Raw genomic sequence first — 25443 nt, 5'->3', positions numbered from 1 at the left:
CTCTCCCCTGGCTCCCCTTCACTTGCAACGCAGGGAAAGGGTGAGACCTTTCAAAGCCGCCAAGCGGGCAAGCTTCCAGCAGCAGCCTGGGAGTGAGCAAGCGGCAGAGCCACCCAGCCGGGCGGCGGGGCATTGGGCCTCTCGTTTCAACTTCTGTTCTGTTCTCCTGTAATGGAAAATTGCTTTGCACAAAGCTAGAGTGTTACAGTTCTTTCCAGCGCCCCTCCCCCCCACCACCCCGCCCCTCGGCAGCCTTCTGATCAGAGGGACAGCGCCCGCAGGAAGGTGGAAGGAGGGTAGTTGCGGTTTCTTACTATGTCCCTTGCTTCAGGCCCTGGGCCTGGGTGGTTACTCTTTTCCTTTGGAATGGGACTGGTATCGGGGTCAAAGTGTCCAAATAACTGTCAGTGTCAAGCCCAAGAAGTGATCTGCACAGGGATCCGGTTAACCGAATACCCCCCAGACATACCCCTGAACACCAGGAGGCTGTACCTGAATGATAACGGCATCACTTTTTTGCCAGCGATGACTCTGGGACTCCTCAGTGACCTTGTTTACTTGGACTGTCGGAATAACCTGATTCGCGAGGTGATGGATTATACCTTCATCGGGGTCTTCAGACTCATCTACCTTGATCTCAGCTCCAACAACCTAACCTTGATCTCCCCGTACAGTTTCTCCGTGCTCAGCAACCTGGTGCAGCTGAACATTTCCAACAACCCTCACCTGTTATCTCTCAACAAGTACACCTTTGCCAACACCAGCTCTCTGAGGTACCTGGACCTCAGAAATACCGGCTTGCAGACCTTGGACCATGCTGCCTTCCATAGCCTCATAACACTACAGACCCTGTATCTGAGCGGAAACCCATGGAGGTGCAACTGTTCTTTCCTGGACTTCACCATCTACTTAATAGTGTCCCATCTGAACCATCCAGGTGAGGGTTTGATTGGGTGTGGGGACGCGGATGTGACGGAGTAGGAGGAATTAGTTACAGAAAAGGCAGTCGAAAGATGGTCAGGATGGGAGAAAAAGTCTGGGTTAATCTGATTGAAAACATTCTTATGGCTCTGCAAGATCCATCCTGGGGTTGACTGGAGAGGCAGTAGGGTCAGTAGAAAAAGTTCTGGAGGAGGAATCCAAAGAGCTGAGTTCTGGTCCCAAGCTGAGCAATTACTAGTTGGCTGCCCTTGGGAAAGCCAATTTCTCTGAGCCTCAGTTTCCTGATCCATCAAGTGGGGACAATAATATTTCCAAACAGAGCTGTCATGTCAACCTAAGATGGTATGTGTGGAAATGACTGACTTCTGTAACTGCACAGTAGCAAAGTAATACAGGGACACTTTATTCCATTGGTGGACTATTCTAATCTGTTTGATTCAGTGACTGAATTTTTCCAGGATCCGAAAGTAAATTCAGACATGCATAGGCAGTAGAAAATCCAACGGTATAATGTACGGAAGAGAAAGTTCAATAGAGAGGGGAGGAGGGGCACAGGAGCTCCCCAGACAATGAGAGAGGGAGCAGAGAGAAGGGAGAGGAGAAGGCATTTGATGGTTCATCTTCAAGATGCTAACCCAATAAGGAAGGAGAGAACGGCATGAATCCATGAAGAATGGGTCACCAGTACCCACTGTGTCCAGCAGGGAGATTCCAACCTCCCAGGCAGACTCTCAAGCCTTACCTGGTAGATTTCCAATCCAGATGCTGCCACTCTCTCCACTGTCCCCACCCCTCTGCCATGGTCCCTGGGGCCCTCCAATGTCTCACCCCCTCTTCTGTTCAGTAACTTTATTGTCCAGTCCTCATCCTCCAATTATCCCACTCCACCAATACTACCTTCACTCAGGAAGTCAAAACTTCAGTTGAATGTGAGATAATTCCCCACAGAAAGCCAGGAGCCACTGATGTAATCTGGCAAGATTGGACTTTGGATTCAAACCCTATCAAAACCATGTCGTTTCTCCCTTCTCTGAGTGTTTGTTCTTGAAAATATTTCCATGCACCTGCACCTGCTGAAGCTTCCACCATGAAGTCTTGCCCAGGTGGCAATATCCCAGAAAGATCCCTAGCCGAAATGACAGGTTTCAAGGGGATCTGGGGGAGAGGGAGCTGAGTGGTGGCAGCACTCCTGGTCTCCCCTCCAGCGGGAGGGTCTTAACGTGTCTTCCGGGCAATGCCTGGACTCTGGCGAGGCAAGCGAGCCTCCTGGAATGCAAAATTGAGGGAGGCACTAAGAGTGGGTGGCTCCTCACATTTTGTGCCCTAGACACCTGGTCCTGCTGACAGGCACTTCCATCTGAGTTAGAATAAATCGAAAGGAAAGAATTTCATCAGACTATCTTCTTAAGACCACCAATCATAAAAGAATAGAGGAGCAGTTATCTTGGGTGGGTTGCCTGATCTCTCCAAGAGAATGTCTTCTACTTTTCTCAATGACTGGTGTTGTGGTGCTTTCTAGAAAGCTCCCTGAAAGAGGGTCGTGATTGGTCATTCTCGCGCATTAAATGTGGCTTTTAAATGGGATTCTCCTCTCAGTGTTCACATAACCAGCCTGTGAAGAAGCTTCATCTTCTCTTGCCCCCTCCCCATCACACATATATATTTTCCTTGAGCAGAGCCCACCACATAGCCAGGAGAACCTCCTACCCTAGCAGAAAAGGGAGATGTAGCTTGGCCTCGTCCCCAGTCCCTAAACCTACCACTTCACCTGACCTCGATCTCCCTTCATCAAAATTCTGCTTATAGAGTTATCTCTTGTCGGAATTTTCAGGCTGACTACCTTGGACTCTTTGACTCACTTCATTCTGAGATTGAATAGGATTGTAGACTAGATCTGTTTCACTGCCTGTTCTCAAAAACATCAGAAGTGGGTATCTATCCTCTCAAACTCATAAACTCTTTACGAACAACAGTCTGTCTTTTGTGAGCCCCGCCCTCCCAAGACACTCCCCCCAACAACTACTAATCTGCTCATCTCCCTCTGGGGTTTGGTGGCCTAGAGGAGCCCACCCAGGCCACTCCATGCAGAACTGTGGTCTCGTTGCCCTGGCTAACAATTATTATCTCTTAAAAACACTAATGAGCCCAAGGCCAGACAGAGAACAATTTATCTTTGTAGAGAGATTTGCAGCTGTTAGAGCTTTTCACACGTGCTTCTTTACTTTGAGTGTCAAACCAACCCTTAAATTTTGTGCCCTAGGCCTATGGAAGAGGCTAGGATTGGTAATTTAAAAAAAAAAAAAAAAAAACTTTTTTAATGTTTATTTATTTTTGACAGAGACAGAGACAGAATGTGAGTGGGTTGGGGCAGAGAGAGAGGGAGGAACCTCCGAGATGTCAGCACAGAGCCTGACACGGGGCTTGAACTCACAAGCTGTGAGATCACGACCTGAGCCTAAGTCGGCCACTCAACCTACTGAGCCACCTGGGCGCCCCTAGGATTGGTAATTTTAACCCTATCATATGGATAAGAAAATAGACTGGCCCAAAATCACACAGCTACTAAATGGCCCCCCAAAAATGATTTGAACCTCCTGAGTCAGGTCTTTATTCATGAGACTACTATATCTTAAATCCCCATATTACATAACTATGATCCATATGTTATACGCATCTGGCCACAGCATCTAAATTACAGCTTTATTTCCGATATGACCACACATGAATGCATCCAAGATCATTTCCACTGGATAGTGAGTTCTAGCCATGGTAAACTCATCATATGCCTGTGTTCTTGCAAACCCAAGTTCACCACAACCTACCCAAACTCCCAAAGAAGGAGCCTAACCTTGCTTACCTTTGCATCTCAGTCTGGTTCTCCCTTCCCACACCTACACATACATACACCCCGTGACAAACACATAAACCCATGTGCAAACACACACACATATACCCACATACATACAAGCACAAAGATGTGCCCACACACACATACCATACATGAAAACATAAATATACACCCACTCACTTACACAATCACCCACATATTACATATATACAACACACATACATATACCGATGTGCAGATACACAGCCACACTTGAGAAGGCACCCACATACACATGAAACCGAGCACACACACACACAGTAGAATTCAGAAGATGCTTCTCTTGCCCTTTAGCCAGACCTCGACATAATGGAAGATAACTTATTTCAAGTGACTCTCGTACGATTCATGTCTCAAGTAGAAATATCTTCACTATTGACAAATACTCGTGGCGAATGCTCAAGCTTCCTATTATACCACATTTGCCATCAACAGGTGACCTTGGGCATGTTCTACAATGGAGTGTAGTCATCTCTCCCCACGTACCCACACTGCAGGATATAAGAAGACTCTCTATGAAGTGAGCTGAGTAACTTGGTTATTTGTAGAAAAGAATCCAAACTAAAGATGGGTTTCATTTTAGACCCAGGAAGATACTGAACGTTAGTATTGGGCGATTTTACCTATGGTACAGAATTAAGGTCAGCATGACAGAAGAATGGCAAAATGCAGAACCCTTGAAAAGCAAGAAGTGAAGAAAGGAACTTCCATGCTACCACCACTCAGTCATCCATTCATCCATTTAAATATTTATTGAGTCCTCCTAGGTGCCATAAAGTGTTCATGGAGGGAACCAGCCAAGAAGTCTGGGGCTGTGTGTGTAGACTCGTGTGACTGTGGTCATCTGCACCATATATGTCCCATGGTCCAGTCACGTGCAGCAGAACTAACCCCACTGTCCAGACAGGGCAGGACAAAAGAGACTACCATGTGCCTACTGGGCAGAGCAGGCACTTGGGAAAGCCTCAGTTGCAGATGGGGAAGGCCAGGCACCATGCAGGCAGGGGAGCTCCTGTTAAAAACAGACATGGATTGTAATTCTAGCCTTGCCACTTGCTATTTATAGGATATCAGAGAAGTTACTTAACCTCTCTGAACCTCAACTTCATCTTTCAGACAGGTATAAGAATAGAACCAACTTATGTGGGCTGTGGAGATGAGAACACTTACAAACTGCCATTAGCATCAAGTCTTGCACACAAAAAACATTCAATAAGTGAATGGTTGGCAGGCGTGGGAAAGGTATAGGGTACTTAAGAGAGTACAGACATCAGTTAGGTGACCCCAGGATAAGCGGTGGACTTCAGGAAGGCTCAGCACACATGGAACAAGAGGACAGTGTCCAGGAGACAGGACTATAGGGATGCGTGTGGGGATATAGATAGGATGTGGGGAGGTGGGCAGCGGGTCCCAGGACTCTAATCCCTTGGAAAATGGGATAGCAGGGATCTTAGGGGGAGATAGGTATTAGACGAGTTATGAACACAGGAGTTCAGACCCCGGGGAAAAAAACCAGAAGCCCAAGTCAAGGCTTGGTCTCAGCCTGGACCATAAGACTCAGTGCTGGGCCAGTAGTAGCCAAGTGGTTCTTTCTGAGACACCTGAGTCTGGAACTGAACTTCTATCTAAGACAAGCCCCTTTCCAGAAACAGGTGTGGACATGCAGAGATCTTTCAAGAGCTGAGGGCAAGGAGGTCCAACTGTGGGGTAGACATGGCCTTGAAAGCAAGAAGTCACCCACATGGTATGATTCTGTTATCGGAAGAGAACTAAGTGATACCTTGGCTCCCATCCAGTGCCTACCATTGAGTTAAAATTAACCATTAGAGATTTACCCTTTTAGATCCCCAAAAGTACCCCAATCTTGAAGAGGACCCTGCAAAAATATATGAACTTTAGGGCTGAGTAATACTGGTGTCCCCAAGCCTTTATCAGCTCTTAGAGGCAGAAGTGAATTCTTGAGAAATACAATTAGCCAAGATTAGTTCTGCAGCAGTGGGGAACCATGAAGGAAGCCAAGGTCCAGCAAAGAAATGAGGAGATCTTAAAACAAAAAATATGAAGGCAGTAAATATGTCCTTCCCCTATGGCCCATCTTGGCTAAACCCACCCCCACAAAGGAGCTGTAGAGAAGGTTAAATGTTTCATTCATCTATTTCATCATCAATCAAAAGTTTCCCATATTGGCAAGAGGTTCTATTCTATTATCAAAAGGTCTTCATCAAAAGAAGCCCTCTAATGATATACTCACCAGACGCACTAAAGACTATTAAGTCCTCAAAGAGTTCACATACTCACTTTACAAACATGAAAGTCACAGCAGAAATGGAGGTGGGTTGTAATGTGCTGGTTTCCAGGATGCTCTGATCAATGCAGAGGTAAACAGACCCACAGATTCCATTTTCTTTTTGGCCCAGGTCAGTAGAGAGGAGGACTAATTCCTGGCTGGAACTGTAATTTTCCAGTCATTAATACCATTTGAAGGTGAGACTGACAATTGAGCTCTTCCCAGGATAGAGCTGCCTACTAGGATAGGGTCGAATGCCTCTGAAGATGCTCTCAAAAACTCATGCAACTCTAAGCTCCCGGACATAAGGAACCTGACCTCCATCCCCTCTTCTCCCAAAGCTTGGTCTGGCACTGTCCAATAAAAGTCCCTGCAGCAGTAGAAATGGTCATATCTGTGTTGTCCAATACAGTAGCCACTAGCCACATGTGGCTATTGAGTTCTTGAAATTAGGCTATTGCAATAGAGGAACTGAATTTTTAATTTTACGTCATTTTACATCTTGTAAGTAGCCACATGAATGGCCATTGGCCACCATATTGGTCAGAGCAGCCTTTTAATAAGAGATGCCAAAGCTGGAACTTTAGAATCTAGCTTCCTCACGGGTAAGTGACTGTACAGCCAAGCCTGGCATGGAGATCTCCTGACAACCAGATTCAGTGTTTTCCCCCATGCCATGATACCTCCTTACTCTGAGACACACCACAGTCCACTCCACTCTGAAACATTTGCTGTATGTTCAGTGTATGTCCAACATTGTATTGTAATGATGGCTTTCATCACAGAGAATGACGCCATAATTCCTGTCTGTAATAAGACAATCTTGGGATATAAGAGAGAGAAGATGCAATTGAAAGCCAGAAAGCCCTGACCTGGTCCCTGTGATGCCACTGTGTGATTTGGGGCAAGTCACTTTCCCTCTGAGACTCACTTGTCTTTGAAATAAAAAGAGAGTAGGATTAGATATTCTCTAAAGCCCCTTCGAATGGGTAGTCGATGGAGCTAACTAGAAAGATAAGGTGCACTTGAATGTAGGAGAGCGGTGATGAGCAGACAGGGTGCCGGATGGGCAATGTGATGGATCAGTGCTGAGGTGGAGCCATTCCTGGAGATGTAGGCTATGGTCACGTAATTAGGACGTGCATGTAAGTAGTAAGCAGGCAGCCTTGAACTCCTGCGCTGTCCCACCTCCTGTCTTAAGCACCGTCTACTTGACTAAAACAATGCCTTGCCCTCGACTGTCCTCCCAGGCTTGGCCTGCTCAACCAGTGGTTCTCAAACTCCAGTGAACATAAAAACCTCAGGCCCCACATACAGAGATTCTAGTTTTGCACAGTGCAAATCCTTAGGCCATATTTTGAGAAACCCTATGACAATGGCTTGTGTTCTAGGTCTACAGCGGTTACCCCCACTGGTGAATAAACTGATTTGCACTGAGATGTTAATGGCTAATAATGTTTTGACATGTTTCCCTCAAGGGGCATTTGCAGTGTGACAGAAAACAACCAGAAACAGTGAGAATTCAGAAAGCAACAGACCACCAGGGGTAGAAGTGGGGGTAGTTTGGGGACAGAGTGTCCCTCTGTGTCAGCTCTTAAGTTATAGTCCTTAAGCAGTCTCGGGTGACCCGGTGGTGGGGCCTACAAATCAAAGAGGAGTCTGGGCAAGAGTGCTGTAGAGGAAGGGGCACCAAGCCGCTCAGAGACATCTGCAGGGAACAGATGGGCTGGGTCATGTGCTATTTCAAGTCCACATCATCTCGAGGGCGTTTTGAGCAGAGAACATCTTAGTTTCATTCCAAGGCTACTTCATCTTGTATTCAAGGCTGCTGTAATAGGATAATGGCCCCATTTCAAGCCACCAAGTACAAAGTCATCTACAGCTGTGCCAAGACTTAGATTTCCAGAATGAATTCAGGTCCTCATACTCTTCCACCATTAATGCTAACCCATCTCCTCCATCAGAGAAATTGCTGCAAAGACCAGACACCCAAAAAGGGAACAGCTGGGCAGCAGACATTTCCAAGGCCATCAACTTCTCCTCCAACCCATCTCTCCTCCCTTCTCACCCTGCTGAGAGCCAGAGGTGCAGCCTCATGAGGGCAATGAGGGGGCTGGGAGGGGGGCATCTGGGTCAGTGATCCCTAAACCGCCCAAAAAGGCCAAGAAGAGATGGGGTGGCAAGCACGTGTGGTCTAGGAAGGAGGCTGAATGATTCTCACACACTCTTGAATTCGGCTCACTCGAGACCCCTGAAAGGAGATGACCCAAAGTCCCTTCATGCCCAGCAATGCCAGACCTCTGGTCACCCAACACCAGCCAGGCCTCTGGAAGGCAGTAGTGCAAGGCTAGCCAAAGCAGCCAACCTCAGTTTCCTTATCTGTAGAAGAGAAGAGCTCTCCAGCCCGGAGGTAATCTGCAGAATGTGGATGTGGCTAGAAAGAGAAACAGGGATCCAATCATGAAGGGCCTTTAAAGGAACAGGCAGTGCATCCTGAGAAGCCCTAAGAGGCAGGCGAGCCTGGGTGCAGGGCTGGGAGGCTCCTGTAGGCACCCAGGTAAGAGGAAGGTGGTCTATGGCGGCAATGGGGATGAAGAAGTCTAAATAGGTCAGAAGGAACCATTTAGAAGATAGAAGCAATAGGACACAGGACTGAACTTGACCCTCCCAAGGTTCCTTGTATGCCCTTCATGACTTCTGGCACAGTTCTACGTAATTAATAGATTTGTATATTTAACATGTGTCTTCTCTGGAAGTAAGGTCTATGAGAGCAAGGAACATGTCTGAATCTTCAGAAACTAGCTCAAGGCCTGACACAGAAAAGGGCTCAATAAATATTCATTGAGAAAAATCAATGAATAAGCGAGATGTGGAAAATAACAGACAAGAATTGGCTCAGCCCACTTTGGGGGCTTCCCTGAGACGGACACTCTTAGAGGAGGGGCAGTGAGGAGCCTAGGGCACAACCATATCCCACCGTGAGCATGTTGAGTGGGAGGGCCCCTGTCAACCAGTAGGTCTTTGGATGTTCTGACCTGAAATCCAGAATAGAGATTAGAGTATATATTTGAGAATCATCAGCTCCCTGGTGACCAATGAAACTAAATGAAGGATGAGATGAGCCAGCAAAAAAGTAAGGGGTAATAGAGCAAGGACAGAAACTTTGGGGAATCCCAACAGAGAGAAGGGTGAAGAAGAGGCACCCATGAAGTACCCCGGGTGGGAGAAGCCAGGGAAGAGAAAGGAAATCAGAGAAGGGTATACTCATGGACGCCAAGAGAAGAAGAGTTTCAGAGAGTGGAAGCAGGTCAAGTAAGGGTTGAGAAAGGTCCGTCAGATTTAGCTACCAAGAGGTCCCTGACGTCTTGGACCTTCCAGTGGCATCGTGGGTGTGGACACCAGAGCACAGTGGGATACGGAGGAACAGCAAGGAATAAAAAGAGTGCAGAAAAAATGTAAGCTTGGGGCGCCTGGCTGGCTCAGCTGGCGGAGCATGCAACTCTTAATCTCGGGGTCACATGTTCAAGTCCCACGTTGGGCGTAGAGCTTTCTTGAACAAAAAAAAAAAATTGTAAGCCCTTCTAGGAAGCTTGGCTATGGACTAAAGGAGACAGACAGCCGAGAATGATATAAAGGGGGTATTTCTTTCTTAGGAGCAAAGAGGTCCATGCATGTGTTTTATCTGCTGCTGAGGAGGCAACGCAGGGCAAAGACATGGGGTGGGGGAATAAGCAATGGCGTAAAGCCCCAAGGAGGCAGGAGTGGACGGACTCCAGGGCCAAATGGAGGGTAAGCCTTGAATAGGGAAACTCCCCTCCCCTGGGACCGCAGAGAAGGAAGCGAGGGTAAGCACACATGGGTAAGTGTGAGGATGTGCGGCAAATGGAATCGAGGGGCCCACCCAAGTGTCCCTGCTTTTCTTGCAGTGAAATAAAAGACAAAGGACAACTCTGTATCTAGAAAAGTGCACAGGTTCCCGTGATGTGTTCTGTGATGCTTCTGTACCATCAACCCAATTAGGTGATCCCAAAACGGCCCTTTGTTCTTGAGATGATCATGCTCCCGTTGAACAAGCAAAACCAAGGTGGGCTCTGGATTCAAAGGACCTGGTTTTTAATCCTGCCTCTGGCACTTACCGGCTGGGCCACAGTCTCCGGGAGAAGCAGGCTCCTCATCTGAAAACTGGAGATCAATTAGTTCCTAGTTCTGGGGTCGTTGTGCTAATTCAATGAAATCGCCCACAGGAAGATTTTAGAAGTGTACACAGTAAGTGCTCAACTAACGTTGGCTATTGTCGCTGCTGTTACAATCCCTGGTGGCGACTGCCAATTCCACAGGGGACATGGAGAGGGGGGAAAGCAGTGTGGGTTTACTGAGACAGGTAAGTACGGCTGTGACTTGGCACTCTTCCTGCTGGGGTGCACTGTCCATGGGGAGTCCCGCTCAGGGGGGGCCCCAGGGCTTTTGGGGTGGAGGAGGGTGTTTTAAAGCTTTCAAAATGGCAGCATTATGTGAAAAAAGAGAGAAAGAAACCTAATGCTTAGCCTATATACAGGGATTTTCTCTTTTATCAGAACAGTGGTAGATTTGGCCTTCCCCTCAACCCAAATAAAGGAATAGCCAATGCATCCGATTAAAATATAGTTCAGACAAGAATTAAAATCATGTTAACAGAGTCTTGCAATTTTCCACATTTTCTTCCAACAGCTACGATGCTCAGCCAGAGCGTGTGGCTGAGGTGAGGTGCAGGCCTTGTTGACTCTATTTGACATTCACACAGGGGTAAGGAGCCCAGCCCGGCACCTGAGTGCACTCATTCCACTATTAGTTTCTGGGCACCTATTAGGTGCCAGGTCCTGGGCCAGGCACTGGGCACACAGCTCTGAACAGAAACAGACACACTCGCGTGAAGTTTCCACTCTATCGGGAGGGGAGTAAATAAGCGAATAAATATATGACCTAATGCCAAGTGATGGTAAGTGCTACAGAAGCAAATGCAGGCAGGGAAGGGAGAGAGCGTGCCTGGGATTGAGGACAAGGCAGATACTTTACACTGGGTGGTTGCTAACGAGGTGACATTTGAGCCAAGAATTGGAGGAAGTAAGGAGACGAGCTGTGGACAGGAGACGTGGCGGAGGGGGGCTTTCTAGACGGAGGGAAGAGAGCAAATGCAGAGGCCTTGGGGTGGAATGAGCTCAATGTATTAGAAGGTGAGTATGCTAGAGGCAGGTGGAGGAAGGAGACAGAAAAATAGAGGCCAGATCAGGCAGGACCGCTGGGCCAATGACAGGCTTCTGATTTTGTTCGAAGTGTGACAGGACATCAGGGGCGCCCGGGTGGCTCGGTCGGTTGGGCGTCCGACTGCGGCTCAGGTCACGATCTCGCGGCTCGTGGGCTCGAGCCCCGCGTCGGGCCCTGTGCCGACGGCTCGGAGCCTGCAGCCCGCTTCGGATTCGGTGCCTCCCTCTCTCTCTGCCCCGACCCACTCGCACTCTGTCTCTGTCTCTCTCAAAAATAAATCAACATAAAAAAAAATTAAGTGTGACAGGATATCACGAAAGGGTTTCGAACACTAACAGGAATGGCTCATGGTTTGAGATGTGGCTCGTGATGCGAGGGAGGAAGCAAGGAGGGGTCCCAAGTTTCTGCCTGGGTGACTGGTGATCAGTGATGCCCTTCTGCTTCTGAACTTTTCTAAATTGCCTCTCTCCATGAGGATAGCCGTCCGCTACCTGGATTTTTCTGGGCAGATGGGTAGTTATTAAGCAGGCCCAGCTCTAGAGCAAACTAAGAAGAAACTAGAATTTGCCTTTAGCCTCCGAGAACCAACTGGTACCACCCCCCAGCCCGGCCATGCAGCTGGCTCCCCTGTCCCATCAAAACCTTACTCAGAAAGGTGGCCGGTTTCTCCCAGCGTAGGGCGTTAAGTCGTTACCTTCTTTTTCAGAAGACGATACCCTTCAAGCCTTATTCTGTCGGCAGAATGGAAGGTTACATCTCCTGCTGACGGAATCCCGTGTACTCACAAGTACACAAGACGGTATTTTGAGGCAAGGGGGTCTTTCTACCCCTAAAACATGCCCATATACAACCCCTTATGCAAAAGACTAGTCCTGTAGCCTAGAGCACCTCTAAAGCACAGGAATAATCGAGTTGAACTTGCTGGACTTGAAGGTCTTTTCTGTAATGTTCCAAGAGTCTATGAATCACTTTTAACCTTTACCAAAGTAGGGACTCTTTATCCAAGGGGGGGGAAATGTATCAGATAAGAACTGTAGGGCCCAAGCCCAAATCCTCCAAATCTTTAAGGTTTCACAATGCCAGGGATGGTTTAGACCAGGAGTCAGCACTGCTTTCTATAAACAGCCAGACAGGAAATGTCTTAGGCTCTGTGGACCTCTGCTGCAACTACTCGATTTTGCCATCTGTTACCTGAAAGCCGTCACAGAAAATACGTAAATGAGTGGGCATGGCTGTGTTCCGATAAAAATGTACTTACAAAACTAGGCAGCAGGTTGAATTTGGCCCACGGGTTGGAGTTTGCCGAGCCCGGGCTAGAGAAGACGGCTAGGTGATGAGAAAAAAAGAGCTCTAGGGAGCAAAGGTGAAGCCAGTGCCCAAAGGACCGCACATGCGAGTCTGAGAAGGGGGCCTGGCTGGCTGGCTGGTTCTGGTGTTGTTGGGCTGCTAGGTGATCCAATCTAGGCTCCCCTCTAGGGAGTCATTTCCTCTGGGCACACCCATAGTACAGCAGAATGTAACAGCGGTCCTTTCAAATTCCAGTCGGGAACTGGTCCTAAAGAGTGAGGCCAAAGACAGCAGCGATTAAGGACTGTTGTGTGAGAGAGATCAGACCAAGAGCCCACCATTCTCTCCTGTATGCATCCAACAGACATTTATTGAGCAGGTACCAGGAACCCAAAGGTGAACAAAGAGGGCCTCTGCCGTCAGTTCTCTAACGCTAATGAGGGACTAGTGAGAAGCACCTTTTGATGGCATGCCCACGACACCTGCACTGTCACTTGTCTCCATCTGCACTTGCCCTCACTTCCCTCTCTGCAGTGACTGAGGACAGAAGAGTGTCGCTTCCCGGTTCAAGGCTTACCCCTCCATTTGGTCCCGGAGACCACCTGTTCCTGACTCCGCCAGGACTTCACGCCCCATGGCTCACTGAATCCTCCCCAAATTCTCGAAAGGGAAGCAGGGATTTGTATTTGTCTAGTGTCGAGTAATCCAAGGTGGCAAGGATTAGCTGACCCACGTATGGTGTCCTTTCTCCCCAGACTCCCTTTCCTCTGGCTGAGCATTATGTCAATGACCCTGGCCCCGAGGGGTATTAATAACAAATAGCATTTTGTTCATTCAACAATCCTGCTTTGAGCTCTAGCGTGGGTTAAGCGCGGTTCTAGGTGTTGAGGGAACAACAGTGAACCACACAGACAAAACTCCCATGTCTTCATGGAGCTCATAATCTGGCGGGTGGAGGCAGACGAAGGAGTGGGAGGTAAATCCACTTCCTTGACAAATGCATAATTAGCTGGAGAAAAAAATAAGGCCAACTATACATCTAGTGATGATCGGGCAAGCTAGGGCCTAATAAGGAGAAATGGGGGGAAGCAGGTCTTTTCTCGGGGTTAAGGTGGAAGTCTTAGGACAAAAATGCTAAAGCTGTTAGAAACCGGTGCTGCACCCTGAGGGTGATAGCAGATACAGTTTAGTAGAGGAGGGAGTCTCCAAATTCCATCCTTCATCGTACGTTGCCACCGCGTGGAGGCTCCACTCAGCCCAGATGGTTCCCGAACACGCACACCAGCACGGGGTCGGGGGTGGGGGCAGGGGGTGCTCCGAGCCTGCACTTGGCTCCTCTGGAGACTCAGGCCTGGGAACCTGCAGTAGAACACAGTGCAGAACTGTGGTCAGAACTGTGGTCCCTGCAGGCCAAGAAAGGAACAGTCTGCCTTACAACCACTGGGTTCAAACCAGTTTTCTGAGACAGAGGCTTCCTGGGCTCCTGCGCCAACAGGTGTGGTTCTGAGCCACAGAAGCTCTTGCTCCTCCAGACACATGATTCTGGCAGACGGGTTTTCTGCCTGTGAGTAACACGCTATGTGTGGCAATAAACAAGGGGGGAGTTTACGTTTCCTTAGGAACTATTTGCAGGAAGAGTTTAAACATCAATGACGCCTGTAATCGTACCTGGGTGCTCTAACTGGAACAAACGCCCTGCGCCCATGGAGTGGGGCTGACAGAAGGATGACGTGGGGTCTAGTAACCTGTTTCCAATATGAATGAAGGCCCCAGAATTGTGCAGTGCACAGCATATACAATAGTACTTGGTAGCTCTTTGTCAGAAGAAAGGAAATCAAGAAAGCCAGAGAGGGAATAATTGACAAACAATTTATTCATTCTATAGCACGGGAATGATTAAAACTACCTGGTGGAGTGGTCAGAGTAGAATTTAACTTTGAAAAGCACATTCTATGGTGCCCAGCATATATCAGGCTCTCCAAGATCAGTAGATGGGCCTATAATCTCTAATGTCATTAGGCCAGAATAGAAAAACAATGTATGACTATCAAGCTAGCAAAAAGGACACAAAGTAATAAAATAAAAAGCAACAAGGTAGAGAGAAAGAGATAAAGTATGTGGGACAAATTGAAAACAAATATATCAGTCCAACATTAAATGTTAACGGAATAATTACAATACAAAGTTTGCTAGATTGCATAGAAAACAAAACTCAGTTATATGCTGCTTACAAAGATGTATCTTAAACATAGGAATGTAGATAAAAGTAAATGGATGGAAAAAGATAAACAATGCAAACACTAACCAAAAGAAATTCAATAGAGCCATACTAATGTCAAAGACAGTAGACTTTAAGGCAAGAAGCCCTGCTAGAGATAAGGAGAGATAATGTTCAGTGAGGCAAGGGTAAATTTACCAGAAAGAGGTAACAGAAGTTTCTACACATCCAATAACATATCTTCAATATATGTAAAGCAAATCATGACAGAACGATACGAAGAAGTAGGTAAATACCCAGCCAAAACCGATGACTTTAACATCCTTCTTGCGGTAACTAATAGACAATGAATAAACTCATAGTAACCAAGAGACAATCGTTTTTATCGATAAAAAGCCAGTAAAGATATAAATGACAAGCCAATACAGATACAGAAGACCTGTACAAAATCACGTCCTAGTTGGTATTCACAGAACGACGTACTCAGCAAAGACAGAATACACATCTTTTGGGGGGCACGTGCAAAATTTACTAAAATTGGCTTTATCGAGCAAATTCTCAATAAATTTCAAAGGACTGAAATCATACAGAGTATGTCTCTGCCCACAGTATTCAAGTAGGATTCAACAATAAAAATACAAACTAGAAAATCCCCCCAAAATAAGTGTTTCTTTCAATAAATGATAATGTCTTCTTAACAAGAACAAGAATGAGAAGATATGGATTATGCCTTCAAGAGTTTTGTCTGCCTGGTGGGGGAGAAAAGATACACTCCCCCTCTGGCAAGTACCCCACCACGACCCCCCGGCAAGAGGCAACGCGATAGGCACAGTGAGAACGCTATGGATGGTTCAGGAAGGGGGACAATCACATGTAGTCTGAGCTATGAGGACGAGGGGGCTGTGGGAGCACCCTGAGAGCAGATGCATTCACACCAGACTTTGAAGGATAGGAAGGACTTGATCATGCAAAAATTGCAGGAGGAGGCATTTGATACAGAAAGAGTGGTGGAACAAAGCTCACTACAACAGGGGTAAGATGTAATCAAGGAATTAATAGTTTAATTTGACTGGAGCAAAAGGAGGGGCACTGGAGTGCTAAAGGAGGGCGAGGTAGAAGGGGGCAGATGCTGAGGGCTCTGAACGCCAGGCCAGGTGGTCTGGATGTTATTCCCAGGCCCACGGGGGAGTTAGAGGAGGCTTCGAGCCAGTGTGCCACGACAGAGCTGTGCTTGAGGAAGGGAAGTCTGGCAGGTATGTGTGTCACGGTCCAGAGCTGGGAAATGGGGAAAATGGGGGAAAGTGGATTTAGGGGGACCTGCTGGGAGGTAGGAAGGCTCCCACCTTGGCAGTGACTGGGGAGCGGGGAGGGGGAGAGAATACAGCAGCAGAAAAACCCAGACCTCCCTCCCCGCAGAGCCACCCACATCCCGCACTTAAGAGCAACCTAACAAAGCCTTAAAATCACTGCTAATTGCCCCTTTCAAGGTAACGCTCCAAAATGGGGAAACGGTGTTTCGTGTTTAGTCTCCTCTCTGCCACCCAAGCCCCAATTTGAAAGCTGAATCTTCTTAAAATAGAATGAGATAACCCCACCTCCCCAGACACACCCGGACCCACAGAATCTCACATTTTCCTTCCTCCAATACATCTTTCTCTGTATAGTCCCATGTCGGGTCTCTGGCAGTTTGGAGAGATGCCCCAAGCCCTCTCTTGATAGAATTCCCGAAGCCTGGCCAGAAGCCCCCAGCTGCCCACCGCCCCCACTCTGGGGCCTCCTGGGCAAATCGCTAAGCCAGGCTGACTGGAGAGAGGCCTCCAGGCACGATTGTGGTCCTGCCCCTTGACAGCAGTTGTCATGGATCCCAGGGCCCCAGTCCATTTTCCTCTCCTGAGAGCTCTCCCCCGGGCAGGGCAGGGTCGCCCAAACGGCCTCTTCCTCTCCTTCCCTCTGTAATCTTTGCACATAGCGGAGGTGACAGCCCATGGCTTCCCTTCCTGTGTCTACAGGTTCCACCAAGAGCCAGTCCTCGACCACATCACAGCTTTCAGGCCATCTTCCTGAAAGTAACAAACAACCCTCACTGCAGGCATACTGGGACAGAAGCAAGGCGCAGGGGATGGGTGTTCAGCCCGCGGCGGACTTTGAGGGCACCCAGCCTGGTCAGCTCTTTCCGGCCACCCAGGCCCAACAGCCTCCTTGCCACTTGGCTCACTTCTGTAACCCCTTTCTCTAATTCCTCTGCTGCTATAGCTCCAGTCCAAACCCGATTTCCCTAACTTCCTTGGTCACCCAAGGATCGGAATGCCTTCACCCATCCGGGAGCTTCTGCCCTAAAGTTTAGGAGAAGCATCTCTCCACACGAGCAGGCTTGTGTCTCCCACGTCTACAAATGAGCTTAGAGAGCTCGGTCTGTGTTTTCTGTGTCTTGTCTCCTGCCTGGATCCTTCAGGTTATCTAGAAACATCTCTGAGTCTCGGTTTCCTTATGTGCGAAACAAGAATGATAGCACTGTGTGTGTCAAAGCTGTTGTAAGAATTAAACAAGACCTTTGTATACCACTTAGCATGTAGTCTGAGCTTGGCACATAGTGGCTGCTGTTATAATTGGGGGCATGATTATCTCAAGCCCTGGTCTCACCCTGCGTTGGAGGGCATTTATGTGATGCCTGCTGGATATAGTCCCCTGGCGCACGCGCACACACACACACACACACACACACCCCTCTGCCTCGGCACGGAGGAGCATGTGGAAATGGGAAAATGCAGGGCTGAGGGCAGAGCTCTGAGTTTTCTGTGCAACTACTGAGCACCAGGCCTGCCTTCCCTCCTGCGGCAATGAAATCCTCTCGACTACCCTGAGAGCAGGTAGCGTTCATGGCCCAGCCCGTGTAAGGTGAGGAAATGGGACTCAGAGAGGGAAATGGACATCCTGCCGAAGTTCACAAACTTAGTAAGTGACAGTCTGGGTCTGAACCCTGGTCTGGTCTGTCTGGATCCAGGGCCCAGTTTGCTTTCTGTCATATACTCAAGTCCACGACGCTTGACACAGGGAGGGGCTCAGAGAAGTAGCCAGGTCGCTGAGTCGGCTGCTAAAAAGGACCGAAGACTCATGTGGATCACGTGATGAGCCAGTGATGTCGACCTCACCATGGAGAAGCAGAGCCGCTCCTCCTCCTGGCCATCCTCTCCCCTGAGCTCCCCGCACCCCGACGTCTTGCGCAGAGGACACACAGGAGGCATTTCTGGGGAATCTTGTCCCTCCGGAGAGTTGAGCCGGGTGTGATGCCTCAGTGGTCCCCGGCGGGACTCAGTCAGGCCCGGGGAAAAGGGACAAGGTGGCTGGAAAGGTGGGAGGCGGGAGGGAGGTGACGGATGTCAGTGGGGGTCAACACTCCAGGGGGATCCTTCAGCCCCGGTTGTGGTTTCTCGTCCCTTGAGCATCCCGAAGAAGCCAAGCGCATTCCCAGGAGGCCACTGAATACAGTGGACCCGGAAGCGGGGGGTGGGGACAAGAAGCAGGGCTGGTGCAGTACTTGTCAAACCTTGCTGTGCCCACATACCACCTGGGGGTCTCGTTCACACCCGCATCCTGCCTCGGGAGGTTTGTTGTGGTGCCTGAGGTCCTGCGTTTCTAACGAGGTCCAGCCCGTGCTGCTGGCCCGCAGACCACGCTTTGAGTAGCCCGGGTCCGCGAGGCCTCTCCGGGTCCCCTTTGGACCTAGGACCCTGGAGGTTCTGCGGTTTCAGCTCTGTGCCTGCTGTGTTTTTCCTCGTAGATGATCAAAATGCCACGTGCACGGAGCCCACGGAGCTGGCGGGGTGGCCCATCACGCAGGTGGGGAACCCGCTCCGCTACATGTGCATCACGCACCTGGACCGCCAGGACTACCTCTTCCTGCTGCTCATCGGCTTCTGCATCTTCTCGGCGGGCACGGTGGCCGCCTGGCTCACAGGCATGTGTGCCGTGCTCTACCAGAACGCCCGGCGCAAGTCGAGCGAAGACGAGACCGAGGACGAACACGGCCAGCGGGGGAACGTCAGCGGGCGGATCTTCAGAAGCAGGGTCGACTCGGCCCAGGACGGGTTCCCTCAGCTGATTTAGCGGCCCGAGACGGCTATCGGACGTGCCTTTCCCAAGGCTCCCCGCCTTCTCTCCGCCTTCCCCTCCCACTCCCTCACAGCTGTCTGAGACACTGACACCTATTAGTAAAGCAAATAAAATGTTTGGTGGCCATTTCACAAGTTGGTCCCTTCCTGCTCCACCAGCCCAAGGGCACCTCCGTGAGCTCCGCAGGATGGTATAGAACAAGGCTGCTGCACCCTCTTCAATGCAGGCCGACTTGTTTAATGAGCAACTACTATGCCTTGGCTGGCGGGAGGGATATGAAAAACACAAGACTGAAGACCAGTTCCCAAAGAGCAAACGGTTTGGGGCAAGTCAAGACTAATATGAATGAAATGGAGAAAAACGCAAGACCCAGTGATCAGAGCTGACATCAGTGGAACACGCCCACGGGCCAACTTCACACCCCGTCTCAAGACCGCCACCACCATCCCATGGTACGGATACTAGTTGACAGTGAAAAGTTGAGGCCTAGAAAGGTTAAACAAGCGACTGAGGTCACCCAACAGGTCAGGAGCGCAGCCCCCCAAACTCCACGCACTTTCCTTTCCATGAGGTTGCCTCCCCAAGAAATGTTTGGCAACGCAGCCAAGGACTCACCACGTAAGTCTTGTATGAAACAAAGGAGTGAAACCCAGAGGCGACCACCACTTACCGAGCCCCTCCCCGGCACCCAGTCTCACCCCCAGCGTTGCATGCATTTTCTCTCCAGGTCAGCCCTCACGACCCCAGGTCAGGTGGTCGCTGTTACCCTCGTTTTCCTGAAGCTCGGAGAGGCTAAGGAACCAGCTCAGGATCAAACGGTTGACGAGAAGCCAAAGGAATTCTGATTCCCAGGCCACTTGACCCCGAAGCCTGTGCCCTGCGTACTGTGAGCTCCCGTCTTTCATGAAGCGCTAAACAGAAGAGCCAAGTGTATACAAGTATGATCCGCCTCTCAGGACTGGCCGGAGGAAGGGAAAGGGAGCAGCTGACAGGCGTGGCTCAACCCCAAGACCCATTCAAGACTCTGATCAAAGGCCCTACCCATGAGGCCAGCTGTCCCTAAACCCCCAACCAGATCTTCCTTACCTCTGCCCTTCCTCTGTGAATCCCACATGATTTCCCCCAGATTTGTCCAGTATAATGGTTAAGAGTAGGAGCTCCTGAATTGGGGGCTAGGTTCCTGTCCCCCGATTCTGCCCTTACCCCCGTGTCACCGTAGGCTTCCTGCTTATAATGAGCTTTAGGACCGAGACCTCCTGGTATTCTCTGTTGACACAGTGCGTAGGGAGGTGCCTTACACAAAAGGAGGGGTTCCATAAGAGTTCATTATCACATCCTATTGAAATCACAACCCACCGATCATTCCTACTCTGTTTATGCGGATTGTGACAGGTGACCATGGGCAAACTATTTTACTTCTCTCTGCCTCAGTTTCTTCATCTGTAAATGGCCATCGTTATAGTGCCCACATCATAAAGGGATATTATAAGAATAATGTGAATATATAAGTAATAATGCAACATCCTGGGAGAATTTGAGGCTTATAGAAAAGTTACATACAGAGAAGGACAGATTCCATGTTTTCACTCCTATGTGGATCCTGAGAAACTTAACAGAAGACCATGGGGGAGGGGAAGAAAAAAAAAATGGTTAGAGAGGGAGGGAGCCAAAACATAAGAGACTCCTAAAAACTGAGAACAAACTGAGGGTTTATGGGGGGTGGGAGGGAGGGGAAAGTGGGTGATGGGCATTGAGGAGGGCACCTGTTGGGATGAGCACTGGGGGTTGTATGGAAACCAATTTGACAATAAATTTTATAATAAAAAATAAATAAATATAAAAATAAATAAATAAATAAAAATAAAAACAGTATTTAAGGATAAAAAAAAAAAGAAAAGTTACAAAGGTAGAACACAGAGTTTCCACATACCCCCTCACCGGGTTTCCCCTAAAGTTATTCCCCATAAAGTTACCCCCACGACCGTGGCTTATCTGTCAAAATAAGAAATCCCAAAGCTGGAATTTAACTTCAGACTTCATTCGGATGCCCTGGTTGTTCCCGTGTTTCTGTTCCAGGGTCTAATCCCACATTTGTACTTGGGACATTCTTCGCAAAATATCTAACATGTATGGGGCAAGGGTTCTTCTAAGTGCTTCTATAGACCAGCTCATTTCATTGTGACACTAACCCTATCACAATGACCCTGTGAGATGGTTACTATTATTATCCCCTGTAGATAATGACACTGGGGCTTCAGAGGTTAAGTAACTTGCTTGACATCACCCAGCTAGAAAGACCGAAATGAGACCGGCTGTGTCTGACTGCAAACTCTTTCTCCCAATGAGCAACAAGTACTGTCTCTCAGGAATTTTTTTTTTTAATGTTTATCTATTTTTGAGAGAGAGAGACAGAGCGCGAGCAGGGGAGGGCCAGAGAGAGGGAGACACAGAACCCGAAGCAGGCTCCAGGCTCCGAGCTGTCAGCGCAGAGCCCGACGCGGGGCTCAAACTCACAAACCATGAGACGATGACCTGAGCCGAAGTGGGACGCTCAGCCGACTGAGCCACCCAGGCGCCCCAGGAATATAAATTACCAAGAAGACCTTGGCAAAAGAAATCTGAATTGCAGTTTTTCACGATAACCTCTAAGATCCCCTGGATGGTCCCACAACAAAATGGACTGAGCACCTACCCTGACCGGCCCTAAGAAACCACAAAGAACAGGCAGGGTTAAGACGCTCAGGGAGCGTCCAGTCTGGTTTGGCAGAGACACAAGTAATCAGGCCACCTCAGGACGGAGTGGAAAGTGAAGGGTGGACGGGGGGTGCTAAGGGACACAGAGGAAGGGCACCTCACCCAGCGGGTGGTGCGGAATCCTGCAAGGTCCCCGTAAGAGGAGACGCACGAGCCGAGGCTCGAAGGCTGAGTTGGGATTGGCCAGGCCACGTGGCGAAGAGGGGGTGAGTAACGAGAAGACATTCTTAGCGACAAGAACTGCACATGTGAAGCCTGGAAGCAGGAGAGAGCCTGGCCTGTCAAAGCTGGAAAACAGAGCCCACGGCAAGGAGAAGAGAAATAACATCGGGGAGAAGCAAGGCCAGGCCCCAGAGGGCCTTCTTCATTCCTGGTGTCGCTCCAGGTTACGACAGGCTATGCCGCAGCCACACACAACCCCAAAGCTCCGTGGGCTTCAGTGTAACCAAGACTTATTTCTCACTCGTGTAAAGTCCGATGGGGGGAGGGCAGCCCCCCCCCCCCAACTCTGTAACTACAGCTTCTGGAACATGGGCCTGGGAGGCCCCTTGCAGAAGAGAGAAGAGGCATCCTAAGCGTGTTGCTCTTAACTCCCTGGGCCTGGAAAGGACGCGTCGCTTCCCCTCACATTTCACGCGACCCCCACCTTCACAGCAAGCAAAGGTGGTCTGTGTGCCAGCAAGACGCGATGCCATGGGAAACAAAGTACTGTGTCCACCCCACCACGATAAGGAATTCGAAACTTCCCCCGTGCGCTCAAAGTCTTAAGCACGAGAATCACATGGTCCAGTTGGCATTTTGGGGAAGCTCGCTCTGGCTGTAAGGTCAAGAAGACAGAAGAGGGAGGGATGACAGGAAGCAAGGGGACTAGGACACCTGTCGTATCCTGAGCAAGCTGGGAGGGTGACAGAGCAGGGACTGTGGCAATATACACAGAACTGGATGGGTTTAAGAGCTTTGTCAGAGGTAGAGTTGACAGAATTCCAGGAGTGGGAGGTGGTGGAAAAATGGGTAGAGGATTAAGAGAAAAGGGAGTTATGGAGGGGCCCAAATTTCTGACCTGGACAGCTGGTGGCCGTGGCCAGAAGAGCCCTGGGCACTGAGGCAGGGAGAACGAGTCCGTAAAAAACGGGCAAAGATAGAACCTGGGGGGTGGGGAGGGGCACCTGTGGAGCCACAGGGGCAGGATGGGAGGGTAAAGCCTGATTCTCGGCAAAGGGAAGTCAATAGGCAGTGTCTAAAACTGAAAAAATCAAATACAGGATCAATATAACCATATTCTTTGGTGATATCAAAAACACAAACGAAAAAAATCAGCCAAAAGCGTTTCATGCGTCTGCCTCTAGCGAGTAAAAAAAAAAAACAACACAAGGAAATGATGGAAGACTGCCATTTTCCATAACAAATTTTGTAGAACTACAACTCTTTAAATAAACTATGTACATATATATTTGATTACAAAAAATGAGTGTTTCTTTAAAAAAAAGAAAAGACTGGGGCGCCTGGGTGGCTTAGTTGGTTGAGCATCCAACTTCGGCTCAGGTCATGATCTCATGGTCTGTGGGTTTGAGCCCCGCGTCCGGCTCTGTGCTAACAGCTCAGAGCCTGGAGCCTGCTTCGGATTCTGTGTCTCCCTCTCTCTGCCCCTCCCCCACTCATTCTCTCCCTCTCTCTCTCTCTCCCTCCCTCTCTCTCTCTGTCTCTCTCTCAAAAATAAACATTAAAAATTAAAAAAAAAAAAAAAAAAAGACTAGCTGCTGCCGGGTGTTGCCACCTTCAAGAGGTGTCCTTCACCACTTTGCACAGAGGGGTGTCCACCAGGATTTCAAAATTTAAAAAAAAAATTTAACATTTATTTATTTTTGAGAGACAGAAAGAGACAGAGCACAAACAGGGGAGGCACAGAAAGACAGGGAGACAGAAGCCGAAGCAGGGTCCAGGTTCTGAGCTGTCAGCACAGAGCCCAACGAACCATGAGATCATGACCTGAGCCAAAGTCAGACACTTAATCGACTGAGCCACCCAGGTGCCCCGGTCCACCAGGATTTCAAAGGGCAACATGCCGGGGAGGGGGCTCTTCCTACTTCCTGCCATATGTCATCATTCGTACTGTGACCCTGAACTCGATTCTCAGAAAAATCAGAGAGGGCTTTCTAAGGAAGACCACGTTTGACCTGGCTCCTGAGAATCACAGAATTTCCGAAAGGAAGGAGCACTTCAGGTGGGTGTTAAAGGTGAAAGCCTGGCAGACAGAGAGAGAGAGATGTTCTGGAATGACAGTGGCTCTGTTTGGCGGCCCAGAAGGCAGATGCAGTGCTCTGGGATGGAGACAGAAGAAGAATGAGGTGGCTAATGGCACTGTTTGGGGCAGGGTACTCGCAAAATGAGGTCTGTGGGCCACCTGCATCAGGGTCCTAAATACCACGCAGTGCTTCCATCTTCAGGAGGGGGCATCTGCATTGTAGTATGTTTTCTGGGTGAATCCTGCACACCACTAAAATTTGAGAAACACTAGTCGAGCGGGAGGAGATAACATCCTGAAATAAAATAGTAACAGTTTGAATGGGAAGGAGGAAACAGTCATCAGACCGAGGGCCTCTTGGATCCAGAACTGGCCTCTGCCAGCAGTCAGGGCACATGGCCCCGCTGCCTAAAGAAGCGTCGATGATAGGGAGCCAGCAACACCCCACACTTCCTGCCCACCACCTCCCGCCATCACTGCCTCGTAAAAGGACCTCCACTCCATACGATACGGCGTGAAAAGTACTGACTGCCAGTCTCAGCTTTTCCACTATGTGTGTGTTTTAACAAGTCATTTCATTGCTTGGGTCTCAGTTTCCTCAAGCGTAAAATGGGGTGGTTAGACTAGATTACCTCAAAGGCCACCTCAAATCTAACCTCCTGAAAACAACTATGGATGATATTCAGAATCTAAGAGAACTCCTGCAAAAAAAACAAAACAAAAAATAAGAACCCCAATAGAAAAATTGGCCAAGAATATGAACAGGCAACTTATAAAAGAAGAAACTCAAAAAACGAACAAGCATATAAAGAGGTGTTCACGCACGTTAATAATCAGAAAAATGCAAATTAGAACAACGGACTTCATACTTATTAGATTGGCAAAAAATGGAAAGCTGAATCACGTCTCGTTTGGCAGGGATGTGGGGCTACGGGGACCCTGGAGCGCCGCTGAAGGAGCACAGTCGGGTAGAGACAGCCTGGAGAGCAATCTGGAACTACTTAAGCCAAATTAAGCGTATGCCTCCCTGTGACCGAGCAAGTCTGCCCAGGCCCCTGTGTGTCGCCCACAGAAACGATCACACAGGCCTGTGATGGAACCCACATGAGGACGTCAAGTGCAGGAGGCTGGATGAGTGAGCAGGTAAAATTTATGTAGTGCTACAGAATGGCACAAGCAACTGGCTAGCTGTCCGTTTGGCAACACGGCTGGATCTTGAAAACAATGCTGAGTGGAAAAATAAGTGGGGGGGGGGTCCCTAACTACTCTATAACCCTGAGAGCACACAAGTCCTTACAATGTCCCACAAGGCCCTAGATGATCTTCCTCCCCCTCCCCCCACACTCCCTCTACCTCCCTGACAGCACCCTTGTCCCCAGTGCTCACTCTGGCCCAGCCTCACCAGCCACCCTGCTGTAGTCAACACATGCAGGGTAGTGATGCTGCTACAGGACCTTTGCACTGGCTACTCCCTC

General features: G+C 49.0%; 1 protein-coding gene across 1 annotated transcript; it reads left to right on the top strand.

The window, feature by feature from the left end:
* The first annotated feature begins 9 nt into the window (after nt 1–9).
* LRRC52 (leucine rich repeat containing 52) lies at nt 10–19106 on the top strand. The gene is made up of 2 exons (XM_058701784.1): nt 10–937; nt 18641–19106. Exons 1-2 carry the CDS (start codon nt 316–318, stop codon nt 18964–18966), a joined length of 948 nt encoding a protein of 315 aa, XP_058557767.1. The 5' UTR covers nt 10–315; the 3' UTR covers nt 18967–19106.
* The last annotated feature ends 6337 nt before the right edge of the window (nt 19107–25443 follow it).

The sequence above is a fragment of the Neofelis nebulosa genome, chromosome 15 (genome assembly GCF_028018385.1).
Source record: "Neofelis nebulosa isolate mNeoNeb1 chromosome 15, mNeoNeb1.pri, whole genome shotgun sequence".
Taxonomy (NCBI): domain Eukaryota; kingdom Metazoa; phylum Chordata; class Mammalia; order Carnivora; family Felidae; genus Neofelis; species Neofelis nebulosa.
This window is presented reverse-complemented; position numbering and strand designations above follow the sequence as displayed.

Excerpts from the sequence above, each read along its gene's own strand:
- LRRC52 (XM_058701784.1), top strand. The coding sequence starts at position 316 with ATGTCCCTTGCTTCAGGCCCTGGGCCTGGGTGGTTACTCTTTTCCTTT. Across the intron at positions 938-18,640 it reads GTCCCATCTGAACCATCCAG|ATGATCAAAATGCCACGTGC; the intron begins GTGAGGGTTTGA and ends TTTTCCTCGTAG.